The 23,345-nt window shown below is 42.7% G+C and overlaps 1 protein-coding gene across 1 annotated transcript in view; it reads left to right on the plus strand.

Moving 5' to 3' along the window:
- Window positions 1-5,189: 5,189 nt before the first annotated feature.
- Window positions 5,190-23,345, plus strand: part of LOC126336308 (uncharacterized) — a 65,367-nt gene continuing 47,211 nt past the window's right edge. Inside the window, exons 1-3 of the mRNA XM_049999848.1 lie at window positions 5,190-5,224; window positions 11,330-11,906; window positions 17,906-18,070. Coding sequence (XP_049855805.1) covers window positions 11,341-11,906; window positions 17,906-18,070 — 731 coding nt within the window. The 5' untranslated portion in view covers window positions 5,190-5,224; window positions 11,330-11,340. The remainder of the gene's footprint in view (window positions 5,225-11,329; window positions 11,907-17,905; window positions 18,071-23,345) is intronic.

The following is a 23,345-nucleotide window of genomic DNA, read 5'->3' on the forward strand; positions in this document are numbered from 1 at the left end:
TATCTACAAACCCCAATGGACACCCAGCAGCAGTCGACTCTCCAAAACCGTGATAAGCTGATAACGAGTCACCTTTATCGGGCATGTACACTTGCGCAGTGTGGAGACCCACCAACGCTGGCACCGCCCTCTGGTCGGCGGTTGGCGGGGAGGGGGGGGGGGGGGAGGGCGGTGTGTTCAGAAAGGCGCAGCAAGGACCGCAGCAGGTAGCTGCAGCCTGCGGCAAACTGTATCGATCAAACGCACGAAGCTATATGGCCATATCCCTGAGATTCGTCACTATCTAAAATTTGGTAACATTATTCATGAGCGCTTGTTATGACGTTTCTAAACACCGAAAATATCCTCTGGAGTAATCAGCATGCGTTCTGAAAACAACAATCTTGTGAAAAGTGGCTCACTCTGTTCATCCACGAAGCCCAGATAGCAGTAGGTGCAGGCGGACAGGTAGGCACCGTGTTCCTTGACTTCCGGATGGTGTTCGACACAGCCCCTTATGAACAAAATACGGCCCGCATCTCGTGGTCGTGCGGTAGCGTTCTCGCTTCCCACGCCCAGGTTCCCGGGTTCGATTCCCGGCGGGGTCAGGGATTTTCTCCGCCTCGTGATGGCTGGGTGTTGTGTGCTGTCCTTAGGTTAGTTAGGTGTCAGTAGTTCTTCGTTCTAGGGGACTGATGACCATAGATGTTAAGTCCCATAGTGCTCAGAGCCATTTGAACCATTTGAACAAAATACGTGCGTGCATAATGGCAGACCACCTGTGTGTTTGGACTAGTGCACAGAATACAGAAGGTCATTTCCAATGGACAGAAATTTTCAGACGTAAAAGTAAACTCGGATTACCTCGAAGGAGTGCTATAGGACCGGTTTGTATCATAGTATGCACGGGGTGTTTCAGAAGTGATGGTCAATATTCAGGGATATAACGAAAATGATCATTCGAAACAAAAAAGTCAAGTAAAAATGAGGTCTAAAACACATTCCTTACGAGCTATGAACAATTCTTGACCTTCGATACTGTGAAAGAAATCTCTTCTACTGCAACCTCTTTGCTTTCAATATTTTGGGAAGTGGTAATATGGACCAAATCAAGAAAAAAAGTCCAGTAAACATGTACTCGAAAGTGAATACCTTAAAAATTATGAGCACTTGTTCATTACAAGATTTGTGTTTCAAAATAGCGAAGATGAACAAGTGCTCATAGCTCGTAAGTTATGCGTTTTAGGGCAGAATTTTACTGGACTTTTTGTTCTTGTTCTGAGGCATCAAGGGATCACCAATTTAGTAATGGGGTGGGGGGGGGGGCGGGGCAGCGTGGAGGGTAAAAATCGAGACATTCAGAAAGATGTAGGTGGCAGTAGGTACATGGGGATGAAGAAGCTTCCACAGGATAGAGTAGCATGCAGAGCTGCATCAAACCAGTCTCTGGACTAAAGAGCACAACAACAGCAACATAAATAAATCGCCTGGTAGATAACCTCTAATATTCCGTGAGGCTTTTGACAGATGACCCTGTTGTATAGATAAAACTTGCGACGGTAGAAAAATGTAGCGAAATGCAGGTAGTCATGCAGAGGATCGATGCTTGTTTGCAAGGAGTAGCAGTAGACGTTCAAGATAAGCAGATTAATTCATTGTGCATCAATAGGCACAAAGACTTATTATTGCATGATTACAGGATTGCAGAGCAATCGGTGGAAGCAATTGCGTCAATGAAATATCTACATTTATGTGTACAGAGCGATTTGGAAGTAGCAGCAGGTAACCTAGAAGCCATACTGAAGAGATCATTGGAAGGATTCTCACGAAGTGAAGTCCACCGTAAAGGAGGCACCTTACAGAACACACGTTCGACTAATACTTGAATACTACTCGTCAGTCTGGTATCTGTAGCGGGTACGATTGATAGAGGAATTGAAGAGGACGCTAAGAAGAGCAGTGTGTTCCGTTACAGTTTCATTTAGTGAGCTCGAAAGCATCACACAAATGCTAAACCTGGTCTGCTCGCAGACACCGCAAGAAAAGCGTTCTGCGACACGGTGTGGTTTGTTGTTAGAGTTTCTAGAATTTATGTAGAGTAATCTCGCTAAAGATCGTCAAGGTAGAATTGGAGAGAGTCGAACACGTCAGAGGCTTACCGACAGCTGTCCCTCCCGTGAAACATTCTCCACTGGAACGGGAAGAAGGGGAAGTGGCAGTGATCCACAATGTATCCTCCGCCACATACCGCAAGGTGAACTGTCCTGCATAGACCTGCATGTAGGTGTAGACGTTTACAGCAAGCTAAGTATCCATTAGGACAGGGGTCTCCAAACAACGGCCCTCGGGCCGAAGCCGGCCCGCGAGGGCCGGCAAACCGGCCCGCTTTAGCTAACCGGACATCCCCGGTATCCGGCCCACCAAATATTTGCGGTGGTACCTATACTGCCAACAACTGAGTTTCGAGGCCTATCGCGACCAATACACCGCGCCATTGGCTATGCTACTCGCTACAAGACTACATAACTAAGCTTATTGTTGCGCCCCTTGAAATAACAATGTGTTGACATACTCCACCTCTGTTACGTCTTGCAGCAATAGTGTTGCTAACAATGATTTTGAGATTTCGTTAACTTTGCAGGACGCTTAAGTGAAGAATGTGCAGTGGCACACTTTTTTTGTCGGTGAAATTCGCCAGAATAAAATACGCCAGAATTTCGATCAGGTACGTCCACCAATCAAAATTACGTAATTAAATAAAAATCGTAGTTCTTTTCAGTTCTAGCTATTCCCACAACCTTCGATCTTTGCTATTTCATCTTTCCTTTAGCCTTACATTACGGTGATCATGGAGTGCTAAGGTGCTTTAATCCCTCTAGGTAGATCTTGGCCCTTATGACTTCGTGGAGGAGTCAATGTGGCCCGCGGACTAAAAAGTTTGGAGACCCCTGCTCCAGGACAGTGGTCCGACGCTCGGTGCGCGGCACGGGGTGACAGCAAGGCGACCACTGCCGGCTTCCCTCGACGCCAACGGGAGAGAGGGGACCTGTGACAGCGGTGCGTCCAGCAGCAACACAGCACATGAGAGTGGCACTGTGTTGACTTTTCGGGTGAGTCTCTTTTCTGTGTACTGTATCGCGTTGGACATACCCGTGTGTGGTCGCTCCAAGGTGAACAAACATTTCCAGACTGTATTTTTCATCACCATTTAGGCCCAGCACGAGGCGTTGGGATGTGGTATCATTTGGTACACAACACAAACTAGTTTGCTTAGCCTACAGGTAGTGGCCAGTTTGTTACTGAAGTGTGAAGGGTGGCGGCTAATAATGTTATATGAGCCTCACTGCCCCTTTTTTTAACTAATTTGTGCCTCATTTTATTCCGGGATGCTCAGTAACGTATATAAATACCGTAAATGTAAATTTCATTCAAAGACTACTTGAAGTGAAGTGAAGCGCAGCTGGACAGCAACGAACTCGTTAGCGAGCAATTGCCGCCACGAGAGTAGTTTTGAATCTTTTAGTATGGACTCTAAAAAAAATCAATAGATTTATTAAAAAAAGAGAACTGTTAATTGGCATCTTTTGGAAAGAGGACGAGTTGCTAGGCCGTCACTCAGAACGTATTGTTACATTTGATGAAAATTGATAATTTAGTGATTAAACAGAGTAAAGTATGTGTAAGAGTTGCCAAACATTTATGTATACTAATTTTCTGGAAGTGAAGGATAGAAATAACTTGTTTTTGGTAAAGAAGGTGAACTTCCCTGTCGTTTCCGTCTATCATTCGACAGAATTGTAAGTGTGCCAAGTTCACTAAAATACAGGAAAAGAAATGCATTCTCTATCATTTTCATTCAATAAGTAACAACTTCTCATAATTTCTTAATTACAGTAATTGGATTATGCTCTTGTACAATAGTAAGGTGGTGAACTCCACTGACCAATTTCGATGTAGCAGGACGTGTAGTGTGAAGGAAGTTTGTGTGCCAAGCAATCTCCTTTTCTCACGAAAAACAGATTACTCTTTGATCTTATTTACTTACAACAGTGGTCCTTTAGGTATGAAAAGCTACGAAAATTTGGGCTCAAAGCTATCCGCAAGACGTCCAAGTAACTAACAGAGTCATATTTTAAACCTTAAAGAACAATAACTTCCTACAATTTGAAATACGTCACCAACTGGTGCAGAAGCTGATCATTCAAGGAGGCAGCAACCAAAATTCAGGTACCAGTTACGACTAAAAGTATAAATCTCAATCAAAAATCATTCTCTCTCTCTCTCTCTCTCTCTCTCTCTCCAAACACATATATAAATATTTTTCTATAAAAAAGGTCATTTTATAGGTTGTGGCCAAATTTTCAGGTCTGTGTAACATCAGCTTCCTACAAGATAATGGAAGACCACACGCTGCCCTTGCTACCCTGACCTGTTGCCATACAGAGGGCGTTGGACTGTCACCCCGGCTAGTATGCTCTCTGTATCCGTTCCCCGCTGGAGAACTGTGGTCGTGGGTTCCTGAGAGATTGGGACGCCAACACTCGTAGCCACTACGACAGATGGCCTCTGGCCATACCTGTTTGTGTCGTCTGAGCTCTGTTCACCTCGATGGCAAGTCGCGACAGAGCGACTGTTGATGCCAAAGATGGCAGCTCTGTGAGCTGAATGTCGCAACCTGCATCCCCAAATGACCTACAAATTTAGCGTGTATCCCCGTTATTACGCTGTAGATCCACAACAAGTATCGTTAATGGTTGTTCTTCCTGCTCTAGCAATTCTATAAGCCATCAGTGACGAAGTATTTAATTTTATCTTAAAAGAACTACGTATTATTTGCAGAGTACATCTGTGACCTGTTTAATCAGCCTCATGGCGGGATACTCACTGGGATCAAACAGAACTGACCGACAATCATTTGTGATACAACCACGACCATTCTACTGTTGGATGTCGTCCAAAGTGAAATCGCGACAAAATTTTCAATCAAGGAGTGTCGTGTTCAAACCAGTTACTGAGTGCATTGCGACATTTCACATTCGTGGGAATAAGATGTCGGTGTCGGAACCGACGGGCGGATTACGCAAGCGTGCTCACGCTGCACGGCACACGCGTGACATGCGAAGGATAAGCTGATAAGTGTAAGGTGACGTCAGCAGGTGTATAAGAGCGGCGGCGAGTGAGGCTGTCGGCACTTGCGCTGTCGACGACGCTCTGTCGTGTGACGTCACTCTGCTGAGCCTACAGGGTGAGTAGCGGAGCTGCTTCTGTCTGCATTTCTCCCAACAAGATACCAGTTTCTTTATGCTGTCACTTAAGAATGTTTGACTTTGTTGACGAACCCACAACCTCACCTCTTCTCTCACCACATTACCACAATAGGAGTGAGGACCACGAAGGCGTTTCTTTAAGCTTTGGTAAGAGATGAAAACCGGATTGGGCCGAGTCGGGACTGTATGGAGGGTGATCGATGACAGGAGAACACGAGGCGTCGGGTTGTGGCAAACGTCGCAGCGCTCGTGTGAGGTCCGGCATTGTCACGCCGGATGAGAGGGTGCTTCACACTTGGATGAACTCTTCTTTCAATTACAGCTAAGTGCTTATAACAAGCTAACGTATTTACGTTGCCCAGACCATGTTACACGCTCCAAATCAGACCCTTCTACCGGTAGAGGAGGTCAGCGGAGCGGAGCGGGAAAGTCGACCAGATGTCATGACGTGTAATACCTCAGCATATGTTGAGAACAGATTAAAAAATTCGGAGGAGTTGCTTTTAGGCAAGCCCTCGTAAATTTTCTTTAAGTTACTGTAAAGACGTGCACGAGAGCTTTTTATGTACAATTAGATACTTTCAACATTTTATAGTTGATGATTTACACATGCTGGGACGATATTCATTTTGTTTTAAAAAAAGCAGCAGTGTTCTCAGCGTCTTACACATGCTACAAACGCTGTATTTTTACAATCACATCCTTGTTTTAGAAAATGGTTCAAATGGCTCTGAGCACTATGGGACTTAATCGTTGAGGTCATCAGTCCCCTAATCCCCTAGTCGCCAGAACTGCAGGAGCGTCTATAGATAGGTCCCAGAACTGCTCTCATTAATAAACGGTCACAATGCCCACATAGTACTAGGGACAGGAAGTTGGCGGAAACCAGATGTAAACAGTAATGAAATTCTAAACTCAGATGGAATGTATACAGGCTGGACAGTGAAGGGGGAGGCGTGTTTATAGCGATAAGAAGTGCAATAGTATCGAAGGAAATTGATGGAGATCCGAAATGTGAAATAATTTGGGTGAAGGTCACGGTTAAAGCAGGCTCAGACATGGTAATTGGATGTCTCTATAGACCCCTGGCTCAGCAGCTGTTGTGGCTGAGCACCTGAAGGATAATTTGGAAAATATTATGAGTACATTTCCCCACCATGCTATAGTTCTGGGTGGAGATTTTAATTTGCCGGATATAGAATGGGAGACTCAAACGTTCGTAACGGGTGGCAGGGACAAAGAATCCACCGAAATTTTTTGAAGTGCTATATCTGAAAACTACCTTGAGCAGTTAAACAGAGAGCCGACTCGTGGCGATAACATATTAGACCTACTGGTGACAAAGAGACCCAAACTATTTGAAACAGTTAACGCAGAAAAGGGAATCAGCGATCATAAGGCGGTTACTGCATCGACGATTTCAGCCGTAAATAGAAATATTAAAAAAGGTAGGAAGATTTTTCTGTTTAGCAAAAGTGACAAAAAGTAGATTTCAGAGTACCTGACGGCTCAACACAAAAGTTTTGTCTAAAGTACAGATAGTGCTGAGGATCAGTGGACAAAGTTCAGAACCATCGTACAATATGAGTTAGATGAGTATGTGCCAAGCAAGGTCGCAAGAGATGGAAAAGAGCCACCGTGGTACAACAACCGAGTTAGAAAACTGCTGCGGAAGCAAAGGGAACTTCATAGCAAACGTAAACATAGCCAAAGCCTTGCAGACAAACACAAATTACGCGAAGCGAAATGTAGTGTGAGGAGGGCTATGCGAGAGGCGTTCAATGAATTCGAAAGTAAAGTTCTATGTACTGACTTGGCAGAAAATACTAAGAAATTTTGGTCTTATGTCAAAGAGGTAGGAGGATCAAAACAAAATGTCCAGACACTCTGTGACCAAAATGGTACTGAAACAGAGGATGACAGACTAAAGGCCGAAATACTAAATGTCTTTTTCCAAAGCTGTTTCACAGAGGAAGACTGCACTGTAGTTCCTTCTCTAGATTGTCGCAAATATGACAAAATGGTAGATATTGAAATAAACGACAGAGGGATAGAGAAACAATTAAATTCGCTCAAAAGAGGAAAGGCTTCTGGATCTGGTGGGATACCAGTTCGATTTTACACAGAGTACGCGAAGGAACTTGCCCCCCTTCTTGCAGCGGTGTACCGTAGGTCTCTAGAAGAGCGTAGCGTTCCAAAGGATTGGAAAAGGGCACATGTCATCCCTCTTTTCAAGAAGGGCCGTCGAACACATGCGCAGAACTATAGACCTATATATCTAACGTCGATAAGTTGTAGAATTTTGAAACACTTAGTATGTTCGTGTATAATGACTTTTCTGGAGACTAGAAATCTACTCTGTAGGAATTAGCATGGGTTTCGAAAAACACGATGGTGTGAAACGCAGCTCGCGCTATTCGTCCAAGAGACTCAGAGGGCCATAGACAGGGGTTCCCAGGTAGAAGCCGTGTTTCTTGACTTCCACAAAGCGTTCGATACAGTTCCCCACAGTCGTTTAATGAACAAGGTAAGAGCATATGGACTGTCAGAACAATTGTGTAACTGGATTGAAGAGTTCCTAGATAACAGAACGCAGCATGTCATTCTCAATGGAGAGAAGTCTTCCGAAGTAAGAGTGATTTCAGGTGTGCCGCAGCGCAGTGTCGTAGGACCGTTGCTATTCACAATATACATAAATGTCCTTTTGGATGACATCGGATGTTCACTGAGGCTGTTTGCGAATGATGCTGTAGTATATCGAGAGGTTGTAACAATGGAAAATTGTACTGAAATGCAGGAGGATGTGCATGGAATGATCATATAAAGTTGATCGTCGGTAAAGCAGATGCCAGACTGAAATTCATTGGAAGAATTCTAAGGAAATGCAATCCGAAAACAAAGGAGGTAGGTTATAGTACGCTTGTTCGCCCACTGCTTGAATACTGCTCAGCACTGTGGGATCCGTACCAGATAGGGTTGATAGAAGAGATAGAGGAGATCCACCGGAGAGCAGCGAGCTTCGTTACAGGATCATTTAGTAATCGCGAAAGCGTTACGGAGATGATAGATAAACTCCAGTGGAAGACTCTGCAGGAGAGACGCTCTGTAGCTCGGTACGGGCTTTTGTTGAAGTTTTGAGAACATACCTTCACCGAGGAGTCAAGCAGTATATTGCTCCCTCCTACGTATATCTCGCGAAGAGATTATGAGGATAAAATCAGAGAGATTAGATCCCACACAGAGGCATACCGACAACCCTTCTTTCCACGAACAATACGAGACTAGAATAGAAGGGAGAACCGATTGAGGTACTCAAGGTACTATCCGCCACACACCGTGAGGTGGCTCGCGGAGTATGGATGTAGATGTGGATGTAGATGCCTCCTAGACTGAAAGCTGTCATCAAGTCTAAAGCTGGGCCAACACCATACTGAATTCCGGCATTACCGATGGAGGACGCCACGAACTTGTAAGTCATTTTCAGCTAGGTGTCAGGATACTTTTGACCACATATTGTAAGAGTATAAAGCCGTCCTTTCACTTTCATTGCTCCCACACCGAGAACATCAGCAGAAACAGTTTCGATACCTGGCTCATGTTAATTCTCTACTTCCACAGAACTATTTTGAAACCCTGATTCAAAATAGATACTTGAGCGACTGTTACTAGTGATACAAAGTAAACCCAATGCACAAACAGTGATCACCCGTCTTATTTAATGGATCGGTCTGGATATCTAATGCACACAGTCTACACAGCAAGTAAAAGCCGGAACTGAGAAATTCTTGCCAGCCTGTGTGGCCGTGCGGTTCTAGGCGCTTCAGTCTGGATACGCGTGACCGCTACGATCACAGGTTGGAATCCTGCCTCGGGCATGGATGTGTGTGATGTCCTTAGGTTAGTTAGGTTTAAGTGGTTCTAAGTTATAGGGGACTGATGACCACAGATGTTAAGTCCAAAAGTGCTCAGAACCATTTGAACTATTTTTTGAGAAATTCTTCTGCGAAAATTAGACATTGTAGTTGAGAAACTGTATCAGCGAACGTTATCTACAGTTATCAATACCATCTGCAATGCCGTGGTACAGTTACTTCAGCTACAAAAGGATAGTACTTATGTTGGTTGAAGGCAAAGTATATACTCTATGGCTGGCTCTGGATTATCGTGCTGTGCATGGTTGATGAATGTTGTGCTGTTGTACTGTTAGAGAAATGTTGGGAATGAGATGAAGGCTGAGTAGGGCTGCTTCCCACAGGCAGTGTTTCCCAGAAACACCCTCCAGATTTTAATAGATGGTTGATCCCCTGTGTGAAACAACTGCTGAAAGGCTACCTGCACGACTACTGGTCAAATTACGAATAATACAGGTTCCAGTCACAAAATAAGATCGTCTTCTTGAATGACAGGAGAAATAAAGAGAAAAATCTCGTTGAATAAAATGATAATATAGTTCCTTACGACCTTTTTCGTATTTTGGTAGACGTCCTCTTTGAACGAATTCCAGATCAAGTAACATAGAACTGTAGAAAGAAATTATGGGAATGTGGTCTCCGCCGCTTCTGGAACTTGTTGTGAAAATATATATATATACTAAAAGAAAAAGTTAACTCTTTAAAATGGTACATTACTGGCCATTAAAATTGCTACACCAAGAAGAAATGCAGATGATAAACGGGTATTCATTGGACAAATATATTGTAATATAACTGACCTGTGATTACATTTTCACACAATTCGGGTGCATAGATCCTGAGAAATCAGTACCCAGAACAACCAACTCTGGCCGTAATAATGGCCTTGATGCGCCTGGGCATTGAGCCAAACAGAGCTTGAAAGGCGTGTACAGGTACAGCTGCTCATGCAGCGGCTCAACACGATATCACAATTCGTCAAGAGTAGTGACAGGCGTATTGTAACGAGCCAGTTGGTCGTCTCACCAATTAGTGAGAGATCTGGAGAATGAGCTGGCCAGGGCAGCAGTCGAACATTTTCTGTATCCAGAATGGCCCGTACAGGACCTGCCACATCTGGTAGTGCATTATCCTGCTGAAATTATCCCACTGAAATGTAGGGTTTCACAGGGATCGAATGAAGGGTATAGCCACGGTCGTCACACGTCTGAAATGTAACACCATCGCAGGCGCCCCTGTGTGTGATGCAGCGTCAAGGGTAACCGCAGCTATGGTGTCCGAGCTGACAGTCCATGCTGCTGCAAACGTCGTCGAACTGTTTGTGCAGATGGTTGTTGTCTTGCAAACGTCCCCATCTGTTGACTCAGGGATCGAGACGTGGCTGCACGATCCGTTACAGCCATGCGGATGAGATGCCTGTCAACTCGACTGCTAGTGATACGAGGCCGTTGGGATCCAACACAGCGTTCCGTGTTACCCTCCTGAATCCACAGATTCCATATTCTGCTAACAGTCATTGGATCTCGACCAACGCGAACAGCAATGTCGCAATATGATAAACCGCTATCGCGATAGGCTACAATCCGAACTTTATCAAAGTCGGAAACGTGATGGTAAGCACTTCTCCTCGTTACACGAGGCATTTACAACAACTTTTCACCAGGCAACGCGCAGGCGCTCCAATGTGTGATGCAGCGTCAAGGGTAACCCCAGCCATGGTCTCCAAGCTGATAGTCCATGCTGCTGCAAACATTGTTGAACTGTTCGTGCCAAAAGGACAGCGAACTGCTGTTTGTCTATGAGAAATCGGTTGGAAACTTTCCTCATGTAAGCATGTTGTAGGTGTCGCCACCGGCTCCAACCTTGTGGAATGCTCTGAAAACCTAATCATTTGCATATCACCGCATCTTCATCCTGTCGGTTAAATTTCGCGTCTGTAGCACGTCATCGTTGTGGTGTAGCAATTTTAATGACCAGTAGTGTATTATTATAGATCTGAAGGTATTCACCAATGACATCAGTCTGACATGGCAAGAATATGGCATTGCTGGAACTGACTGATGATGGACCACATTTATCAACTGTCGCTCGAGACTGGCGTGCCTGTTGCTTGCAGAGGTATCAGAAGTCATCTGTAAGCTGAATGGACTGCTCAGTGACGCCGTGTTTCAGCATTGTCCACAATGGAAGCAGTTAACGACATGAACGAGACGGTGGCTGTGGGCCTGGGTGCCCTTCTGGACGCGGGGGACGGCGCCATGGTGACGCTGGTGGCGGGCGACACACGGCTGGCGGGGCACAGGGCCGTTCTGGCAGACCGGAGCCCCGTGTTCGCCGCCATGTTGTCCCACGACACCCTCCAGGCCAGCAGCGGCGCAGTGACCGTCCCAGACGTGAGTGGCCCAGTGCTGAGAGAGCTACTCTCCTACCTGTACACCCTGCGGGCCCCCCAGCTGCCCGGCATGGCCCCGCAGCTGCTGGCCGCAGCGGGCAAGTACGGGGTGTCGGGGCTGAAGGCGGAGTGCGAGCGGCAGATGGCTGATCAGCTGACTGTGGAGAATGCGGCGGCCACAGCCGCCCTCTCCGTCCACTATTCCTGCAGTGACCTCAGGCAGGCTGCGCTGAAGTTCATTAGGACCTGTCCGTTGGAAGTGATAGCCACTCAGGGGTGGGCAGACACCATGCGAAAACAGCAGGAAGACTTGATTAAAGTCAGTCAGCTGCTGTACGATCCACAACCACAAACCAGGTAAGAGTGCGACAATGGATTCATTCGTGTCTCTCAGTTTTGCATGCGTGTATTTCCAAACCTACAGTTTTTGCCACTCACCAGGAAAGTACTTGGGCTCAAACAAACAGATCTATATCAACGTTTGGTTACAGGACTATTATGTACCTCTGAATGCGCTGGTGGTTGTCGTTTTTCTGCAAAACTCTGCAGTCATGCTCTAGATATCCCTGTAGATGCAATTGTAGACGCCATATGAAATGCAGCAAACTTAACTATAAATGTAAATGCGGAATGCACTCCCTCTACGAATTGTAATGAACTTATTTCCTCTATTGTAAATCACTCGGTGTGTTTCTATTTTGTTCAATAAGGATCAAAATAAAAATTCATGTCTGAAACAATGAACATAGAAAAACTGTTATTTACATTCTTGAAAAAAAATAACACAATGCACCTAAATATACTTTTCTACATTACTTCAGACTCGTCCTGGACGTTGTGGGAAACGAATTTGAAAAAGATTTAGTTAACGGTAATGTTTTTACTAACTGTAATCTTTGTGTTTGTTTCAGACAGTCTCTTGGTGATAAAAATAATATACTTGTCGTAATTCCTGATCTTCACCTTGTTCACTGCATAGTATTTCCCACACCACTGGGTGTCAGTTGTAGGTACATATACAATGTTCGATTCTGGGGCGGCCACAGTCTTTTATTGTCTGATTCCACCACTCAAAAACGATACTTACTATCACACTCAAATTTTATACAGCACAGATACATAGGATTTTAATAATAATAAAAACAAGACATTTAAACCATTACATATAAGAGAAATGATTTTTACTTCTTTGGCTGGTAAAGTGGTTTTGCATATTTTGGATGGTGGAGGAGGAGGGGTGGATGTGTCTCATGACCCGATGTTCATCTTTCTCCCCTCGTATCCAAACCAGACCTCTTGTATGTGGAATTTACCATTCATGTCTCCAGCAGACGGAGGACAAATTTAATTTGGTTCCAGTAGCAAGTTCATAGCACAACTTACAGACCGTAATATTATCAATCACAAACTTTCCTCACCACTCCCATTCCCTCCACACACACACACACACACACACACACACACACACACACACACACATACACACACACACAGATTAGTCTTTCCATGATTGGGAAGTGACACAGCCCTTACTTTACCGATTTCATGGTTTAATATGTTCTTACAAAATAAGGAAGCTCGTTTGAAAAATACTTAAATTGCTGTAAACTATATTTATTGGGTGACATTTAGATCTGTATGATAATACTGTTGTGACAAGTAAATTTCGCACGGCCACAGCCTCTTTCTGTCGTTAAATCACGATTTTCGCCTTGCTGCACTGCCCACTGTACTAAATTCCGCCTCCAGCTCAGCTCGAAACTAGCTGTCGACCTTTTCACAATCTGTACCTCCCAAAACCCAGTGTTTAATACATGCTTTGAAGACCGTCTGATGATAGAAGTATCAAGTTAATTACATTTCATTTTTTTCACAACCAGATTAGTACCTGTCCAATTTGTCGATCCCGTGAAGGACTGTCATGCTCGGTAGCAGCCAGACGACCTGAACCGCGCCCCACATGGTCTGTATGCAACCACATAACGTAGCTCTCTTACAGTTCATCTGCTCTCTCTCTCTGCTACAGTCGTTTCACTGTACAGAATTGTTATTGGAAGAGACCACTAGAGAAAAGTACCCTTTATGGCTATCAGGCTAGATGAAAACGTATACCACGATAACTTAAATACGAGAAAACTCGTTCCTAGAGTTGACAGTGCTCAGCACTTGTAAATTCAAATTTATTGGAATAACATTCCAAAAAGCAAGATTCAGCTTCAGACAACATACTTTTGTACTGGACTGGGACTCAGGACTCGAATCCGGCCACTATTGTCTCTGCTAACAAACTACTAGAGATCTTAACTATCATCTCAATCACACATAACCTTGTGTGCGGCTGTTCAAACTTGATATGATGTGGTATAAAGTTTTATTTTGGGGCAGGGATTGGAATCCAGCATCTAACAGAGTTGATAATGAAGCACAATAAAATGTTATGATGTTATGTAACGAAACTTTTCGGCACATTTCATCATTGTTTTCTAGCCGCGTATAGATGTACGATGTCGATTTATTTCACCACTAGCGAGATATGCTCCTGTCTGAACTAGAAATTACCGAGGAAAAGTTCTTTGCTGACTGGGCCTCTAATCCTGTACATACTATCATCACTGACTGTAAACGAAGAGAGTTGACTGTGAAAGACTTCTTCACCAGTAACTAGGAGTGAAGCTTGTAAGCCTGAAATGATGAGATAAAAAGACCAATATCTGACGGAGAGTCGAAACCAGCACCAATCGTTACGTTGACAATGCATGCAGTTATGTTATGAATCACAATTGCTTTTCACCTATGATTTAGAGTGCGAATGCTACAACTTGAAATCACCTGCTGAAAATTTTTGTATCCGACCACCGTTTAAATCCACACATGTCCCTTTCATGGAAACCATGAAGAATTTGAAATGTTGGGGAAAGAAGAAAACGATGGAACTGTGTAGTTCAAAAAGTATCAAAAACAGTGGAAAGGGATGTCTGAGACTCCCACTTCAGCACCAACATTTTCAATATCTCAAGCACAAATATAGTGCCCTGTGACCTTACATGACGATTGGTTCAGTTATGAAATAAAATTTCTGGTAGAAGAAACGTTAATGGTGAGCTTCTACTTGCGAGACTCCCTCCTCTGCCATGGCCCAACCTATAACAACTGTCCTCCCGTGGGTATTGACGGGACATTGTGTTTGTTGTAGATTGGGAAGAAAAGCGCTACCTTATGTTGTTTACCTAAAGTTACCAGAGGTGCAGTGGGTCTGGCCGTACTTGTTTAGTGTTTGCCTGATGGGTGACTTGAACACAGACCTTAAGTACATGGAGATAGAGTCATTCCAACAGACCACCGAACTACTCTCAGTGCTGTGTCATTGTTTTGTCCATGACGAATGATTGCCCTGACTGGATGGGCATTCTGATTCCCCGGAGGTTCATTACAGGGTTTTCAAAACAATCTTTTCCTTGTTAATCCACATCAGTGTTCACTACCTACCCAATTTGTACATTCGACTCGATTTTGTAATCGCTTAAATAAAATAACCTGGCGGTAAGCTTCTCTACTGGCACAATGATAGCATGCGAAAATTTTTGCAGGTGTTTTCTGCCACCTGAGCAGCTTCAATTTTGTAGAAGTTTATGGTTACAGAAACACTGAGTTCTACGAAATAAACTTGGCGACAGGTATCAATCAAATTACCAGAACTTTTTCCTGATAGTGTTGTCGGATTTATAATTGCACCAGTGTGTCATTGTGTCAAGAGCAGTTAATTATTTTCTAGTGCGTTGTCTTTGTGCTAGATGCTTATAATTTTATTAAAAGAAGAGACACATTTGGTTTTAAGGACGTCACTCATATATAGTCACTACTATGTTCTGAGAATGGGTCCATTGTTATTCTGGAAGTGTCGTTCTTTTATTCCAATTTCAGAAGGGATTTATTCTTTACCGTGAGGTGGTAATAAGCTACAAAACAGCTTTGTGTATCCAATATGAAGATGTCATTCATTTCTTTTATTTCTTTTGTTATCGTTAACGCCTTCGATCTTCGCAAAGTCGGGGCTTGTCTTCAGTAAATGTAACTAACGTAGTACAGATGATCCCGCCGAATGAACTCCGCGTGGAAAAATTTACCAAAAGCCCTAGGCGTGTGGAAGGAGGCCTAAAAAATGTATCATGCTATTGCGTAAGAAAGTGCCTAATTTTTTCTCATGCAGCATTCAACATTGATGTATGTAACTTAAAACTGCAAAACTAACTGGAAAAAAGAGATTCATGCATAAGATCGTACAGTTTTGTTTGAAGTTTTGTCATAAAGTTGCTGTAAGTATATTTACCAATCGTCATTGTTTATTTGAGGTTATAAATTGTTCATGCAGTGACTTACTGACTGTTGTATATTTGAAGGTTATAAGGGATATATTTAAACATTCGAAAGCGGTGCACGAAACATTTTGAGCGTCTTTGTGGTAAGAGCATCGAAGAAATCACATCAGAAAACAGTTTCCCTATTTCAAGTAGGACTGTTTACATGTGACGGTTTACCAGCATGCTCCAGGGGCAGTTACTGGCAAATCTAGTGAAATGCGACCATATAACCTTTGTGAGACACTTGCATTCAGTGGGGAATGTTGAGGAAGAAAGAAAGAAGTAATATAGTATTAATTGTCCCATCGACTGCAAAACCATTAGAGACAAAGCAGAATCTAGTTCGCAAGTGTGGGGAAGGAAATCAATAGTGCCCTTTCAAAGGAAAGGTTTCAGCATTTGCGTTAATCGATATAAGGATACACAGGAAAACGTAAAGGGATGGTCGGGTGGAGATTTGAACCACTGGGCCTTTACGTCATAAAGAGGGAATGTTTGGCCCTGACAAAAAACATCCAAGCAAACGCCAATGTCAGTGCTCGTTATGTAACGTTACGGGTGTAGTGGAACGAAGAAGCTGTGTTGTGTTAAGAAATGCTTCCCAGGAATGTGTCCGCAATAGTTTTCATCTGTTGTAATAGTGGTTGGCAGCAAAAATTTCCATCGTGTCATTTGAAGTCGTAGTATGTGCTCAACAAACCAAAGGAGAGAAGTAATTGTGATATTTATCGTCTATGCGTGTTTTGTCAACAATGACGGTTGGTGTCGGTTTCGAATCCGTCACATACAAACTTTTCAAGGCATCATTTCAAGATAAAACATATCACGCCTAGCAATTGCCAAAAAACAATTGGATAATCAACAACTCTTTGTGTGCAATCAGCAACTATGTTATGTGCAGGGCTAAACTCCCACTCTGCACAGATGTTTCGTGACATTATTTTCTGTTTACATATGTGTACATCTCGCTACAGGTGAACTAAGACGATATTTCACATGTATTTGTGGCTAGAAAACAATTACAGGTGGTGAGTTCAAGTCCCAGTGAAGTAGCAAATCTGTTTGTCTCATCATTTCATATTGTCATCTTGATATATATATAAAACGTATTGTTGTGCTTAGTTAACAATTCCTATTAGGTGCTAGGTTCAAACCCCATCCAACACAAAACTTCACAGTACAATATTTAAAGATTTCAGGATTTAAATAAGGGCACACTTGCTTACCTGCGTCGGAAACGATATTTAAGATCTTTCGTATTTAATTAACATAGACAGTAGTTGTTCGATCGGAGTCCTGGATACCAGTCTAGTACAAAAGATTTCGTCGTGTAATTTCTAGTTGAAATTCAGTTTTTTAAATGTCATTTATTGCCATAAACTTCAGTTTACAAGCACTAAAGACTGTCAACTAATAGTAACAAGTTTTCTGATATATACTGATTGTGACCTTAGTTTGACTGTGGACTGACAGTCTAACAGATCAGTTTCCTCAAGTGGTTTCTTGTAGTAACCACTTTTTACAGTAAAATGCCTGTACTGAAAAGAGAGCAGAGGGACTGCAACATAGTAACATTGTGTGGGCGCATACCAATAAGGTGGAGAGGAATTCAAGCCTTTGAGATGATGTTGAGAGTGATAGTACCTGAGCTGACGTGTCCAGTAATCGTGTAATTAAGTTTTGTGCTCGTGTTATGTATTGCATGTACCTTATGCCCGCGATTGGTTTTGAACTACCTGTTGTCTGGTGTTTACAGCAAGTGTTGTGGTGAGCTGAGGTGCTGCAACCCAATACGTTTATGTCAGTGATAAATCATTTGCATTAACTGGGCCGCTATCCTCGTGTTTGGCACGTGTTATCTGCCTGTTGCCAGGGTGTAGACAGTCCCTCAGATATGCTGGATGTAGTGAGACAGTGAGACTGCCCCCCCCCCCCCCCCCAACGTAGCCACGTGGGCACTGCAGCCAGCTGACAGTGTGCCGCTCTCTGTATGTGCAGTGCAGTATCAGCTACACAGCTGAGGCCTACCGCCACCACCGCCGCCGCTGCCACCACCACCCTCACTGCCGCAGCCACCTCTGCCGGCACATCCCGCCAGGCACCTGTCACAGTTGCACTGCCCACAACTCGTCCATCTGAAGAAGCCACTGTCCCTTGCACGCGGTGAGTTCTCTTACTAAACACACAAACAGACGTAAACACAGACACACAATCTAACATTATATTGTAGAGAACGTAGACAAACTGAAAAAGCGAATATAAAGGCTCAGTTGGATTCAGTGAGAGTCATCAAGTGAAATGAAAAGAAAATCACAAAATGTGGTCCAATGAATAGTGGAGCAGCATCCACAGGACGAGGAAGTTGTATCGTATGAGGAAGGTTAACTGAAAATGGGTAGATAATGAAAACAGTGATCTATATGGGACATTTTAGTAATTTACTCACATCAGAACCAGTAAAGTAGTTCAACCACAATTCAGGCAAGTAAGCTTAAGTCACAGAAAATCTAGTTACACAATGGAGTGTGAGGGCACTGTATGCTGAACACTGTATTTAAAAACATATAAACACCTTACAGTCTTGGGGTATTGGAAATCTGTAGCATAAGGCTAGTAAAGACAGGTTTGTAACAGAATTTAGGGTAGTTTGTACGAATGACAAAAGAGAATGAATGTTAGAATTGTGGATTAAATTTGTGCTAGTAAGCAGAATTACACTGTTCAAGTATCAAAATAAAGGAAACAGTCGTCGGAGAAGGTTTGCTCTGCCTAAGCTTCTCAGGTTGTGGACCACTTTGTTTGCACCACTGTTTTATGGCCTACAAGGTAGTTCCGATAACCACACATATGCAAAACCGAAACTCTGCCTACTGCAGATCGTATTTCAGTCTGTCAACACCTTTAGAATGCTGAGATCCCCTCAATGATTTCTGGGAGGAGGGGGTGCAGCGTCGGCCTCTTTACCATAGAGCAGCATTTGCATCCACCGTCTTCAGTTATTTATGCGATTTATTGCAATCTTTGTATTTCTCTGCAGTTTTTGCTCTTTGCTGCTCTCTCCAGTACCATGGCAGTTATTCCTTGATGTCTCAGATATATGGTACTATGCTGTCTCTTCTTCTCCTCACAGTTTCCTATAAACTGCCATCCTCACACATCCTCCAGAGAACTTTCACAGTTCCTTACTTTTCAATTCACCTAATTCTCAACATCCCTCTACTGCACACCATTTTGAATCCTCCATTTATCATCTCTTTCTGTGTCTCTCACAATCCATGGTGCATTTCAAACAAAATTCTGCTTCAAATGTACATTCTCAGATATTCCGTCACCAAATTGAGGCCTACCTTTGGTGGCAGCAGCCTCGTTTTTCCTGCAATGATATGTTTTACTTTACTACATTTCTTCTGGTAACAACCTCTCTATTTCCCTCAGTGCAAATTTGTGTCCCATGTAGCAGACCCACTTAAATTCCTTCACTTTGTGGTCCATATTTCTGCTGGTAAGGTGTCACTGATGTTATTTCTGCTGCTCCCAAATACTTTCGTCTTTCATTTGGTTACATAATAATCCTGTGCTCGTCGAACTGTTTTTTGCATTTTTCCTCACTTTCGGTGAACATGGTAATATTACCAGTGAATTATATCAAAGAAACACCTTCCCCTTGCCTTTAATTAAATTCCTTGCAATTTATTCAATTCCATGTACGATTCCGTGATGTTCAATTTGAACCACTGAGGAGACCAATAGAATACCTGTTTTGCTCCATTTTAATCGTAGTATACTTCTTTCTTCAATTTTGATTGTTGCTTGTTGCGTCTCATACATACCGTAATTTATCGAACCTAGCAGCCCTCTATATCTGACACATATTTTTCTGAGAATTTCAATTGTAGCATTACCTTACATCGTCTTTCTTTTTAAAGGTCAGCTAATTCATTGAAGGTTTCATGATTTCCCTTATACCTGGCTCCCCTCATCAAGTGCACGATGAGATCTGCCTCTCTGGAGCCTTTACCTTTGTTAAATCCAATCTTACCATCATTTAAGAGATCCTCAGTTTTTTCTTCAATTCTCCTGCTTATCAATCTAGACATCAATTTGGATTCATAAGTTGTTTAGCTCATTGTGCAAAGCTTTCGCATTTGTCGGCCCTACCTCGCAAATAGAGTGTGTAGATGATGTTGTTCTGGACGGCTCTTAGTATGTTTCTAGTCTCACAGATTCTACGGCTGTCCCTCTCCCTCTGTCTTCCCTGTGCGTTTAGCAGTGGAATTCCGTTCTAACACTTACACGCAAACCTCCAGACGTCAAACACTCAGATCGGTACCAAAAGTTGTATGTCAGTAGAGTATCAACCAAAACTCCGAATTAGTTCGTTCTGTGTGCTGTCGTCCAACAGAACAAGTGTAAGTGTTTAACTAAAAGTAACACCAAAACTAAGAGGCCCTTCGAAAACATAACTGTTAGAACGTAACATACGTTGCTTAATTGGGAACGTTGGCTGAGCCTTAGAGGCCTGTACCAACGGTCATGGGTTCAAACTCAACGACGTCAAATGTTTTACTGTATTATGTGTGAAAGTGTTATTTGGGAAAACGTTGTTATGAGATGTATAACGGCTGTTTTGAGTTTGCTACAATGTTCTCATCGCAGTAGCTTTCACTTCGTTGCACTGAAAGTAGTAAACCTATAAGGTGCATTTGTAGTTTCACAGAATATACAATCAGAACAGAAAAATTAGGAAACAATTGCATCACGCTTGCGGAAGTAATAGTAACAATAACAATTAATAATAAACAATATATAAATATCAATAATAAGTACATGACGTTCAATTAACGAAGCAAAACCAAACTTCCAAAAGAACATTGCTACACACTCGGAAAAGTTTTATTGTATCATTATATGTCAGCAAAATCTTGTACAGTATGCCGGCTGGAGTGGCCTAGCACTTCTAGGCACTACAGTCTGGAGTTGCGCGACCGCTACGCTCGCAGGTTCGTATCCTGCCTCGGGCATGGATGTGTGTAATGTCCTTAGGCTAGTTAGGTTTAAGTAGTTCTAAGTTCTATGGGACTGATGACCTCAGAAGTTAAGTCCAATAGTGCTCAGAGCCATTTGAACCATTTGAACCATCTTGTACAGTATAACAGTTTCACACGTACGCAGTTTTAAAAAATGTCATCAGTACATTTTAATGCCCTACCATCTCACCGACGCGAGATGTATAATGCAGTTACTCACATACTAGCTTTTCCTGTGCTAAGTAGCTCTCGTGATATTTTTAATTACCGTGTACGCATGTTTTGTTTTGACAAATACTTTTGATAAATACTTAGCGCTCAGCTACGAGCTACTCTCTTCTGCAAGAAGGAAGTCAGTACCAAGACTAAGTTATCTGTGCACCGTTCAATCTTTCGACCAACTTTGTTGTATGTGAGCGAAAGCTGGGTGGATTCAGGTTACCTTATCAACAAGGTTGAGGTTACGGATATGAAAGTAGCTAGGATGATTGCAGGTACTAGTAGATGGGAACAATGGCAGGATGGTGTCCACAATGAGGAAATCAAAGAAAAACTGGGAATGAACTCTATAGATGTAGCAGTCAGGGCGAACAGGCTTAGATGGTGGGGTCATGTTACACGCATGGGAGAAGCAATGTTACCGAAGAGACTCATGGGTTCAGCAGTAGAGGATAGGAGGAGTCGGGGCAGACCAAGGAGAAGGTACCTGGATTCGGTTAAGAATGACTTTGAAGTAATAGGTTTAACATCAGGAGAGGCACCAATGTTAGCACTGAATAGGGGATCGTGGAGGAATTTTATAAGGCGCCTATGTTCCTGACTGGACGCTGAAAGGCATAATCAGTCTTAAATGATGATGATGATTACGATGATGATGATGTCTTATATCTGGAGGGTTGGGTTCTAGTGTCGTCAAACCCGCATCTAATTCCACTGAAGGTTGTTTAGACATTAAGCTAGGTAAATGTGTGCGACTTGCGATCGCTTTTTTATTTTTTATCCTGAACCTTTTTGCAATAATTCTACTTTATCATCCATCGAACTGAGAGCTACACTCTTTAGTCACCTGTAATATTGTATTCCTATATTTCCCTGACTACTTTTGTACTTCTTTCTTTGATCAATCATTCTGTAAATTTATTCCGTTTTCAAAGATTTAGTCAGAGCTATTTTCCTTGCACCAACACTAGTACAACTTTCGTGTTTCACCTTTTCGGGGGCAACAACTGCTGTTCATCTGAAATTCCAGCGGTGACATTTATTATCAAATTATTATAATATAATAAAATAATAGAATAGAAATGTTGAAATACGTGGCTTTTTAAAAGGTATTGAATTAATGAGATTAATTTTTCGGCATGAATGACAAGCACAATAAGCTGAGCTATGCCTGGAAATAAGTTAATATTAGTTCATATTATTTTGCAGGGCGAAATAGTTTCTTTCACCGCTGTAGATTTGTGCTCACCATTCTTTATAATGCTACGTTTGGTCGCCGGGTTCACCTTTGAAGTCTTGACCGTGTTCCCATTAAGCTTATCGGATCTTCGTAATTTTCCAAAGTACACAGGTGTGCTTCAGTTCTTGTAATTATAGTACTATTTGAAATAATAACTCACACGACCTTTCTGTTAATAAAACAACACTGTATTTTTATAAACGGTGCCCATATGAAATACATACTCCTCACTTACTCATAGCGACCCCAAAAAGGCGTTCTACAATTACTCGCTAAAAATGGTGTGCTTCTCACTCGGTCACTAGCTGAGCGCGAATCCTTCCTTCCTCCTACTGGTACCAGAAAAAAGACTCTGTTTTTTTAACAACTGGAAAACAAAAATACCTGACGGTAGGCATAGGATCTATGATGGGCTACCGCTTCATCTTTTATCTTTTTCTTTGCCTTTAAAGAAGGCGAAAACACAAAAGAAATGCAAAATGTTTATCACATTGTCTACAGCCTCAGAGAAGATTCTCAGAACTTCAGTATCCAATTTATTTACACACTGATCCCTCCTAACGATTCTCTTACGTTTCAGTTTACGCAGCATCACAACTAACTCGTGTTCTGACTGTACATCCGCTGTCGCATACATCTTATAATTCGTCGGATTCTCTGTCTGGGAATTGTACAATGCAGTGGGAATCTTCCATTGCTTTCACGTCTGTACCAAGTATACACCCCTGCCTTTCTCCTTAACCTTCTTAAAAATAGAAACCCTGAGGCACTGAGAGCAATGATAGGTGGTGGAATCCAATCCTAGTGAAGTAACAAAATTCCTTGTCTCATCATTTAAGTATGTCGTATCTCTACTGGGGAAACATTTGGATACCCAGCGTATTATTGTACGTAGTTAATAAACCTGTTAGGTGCTGGGTTCAAATCTCCACCCAACACAAAACTTCATGGT

This window comes from Schistocerca gregaria, chromosome 2, assembly GCF_023897955.1.
Source record: "Schistocerca gregaria isolate iqSchGreg1 chromosome 2, iqSchGreg1.2, whole genome shotgun sequence".
Lineage (NCBI taxonomy): Eukaryota > Metazoa > Arthropoda > Insecta > Orthoptera > Acrididae > Schistocerca > Schistocerca gregaria.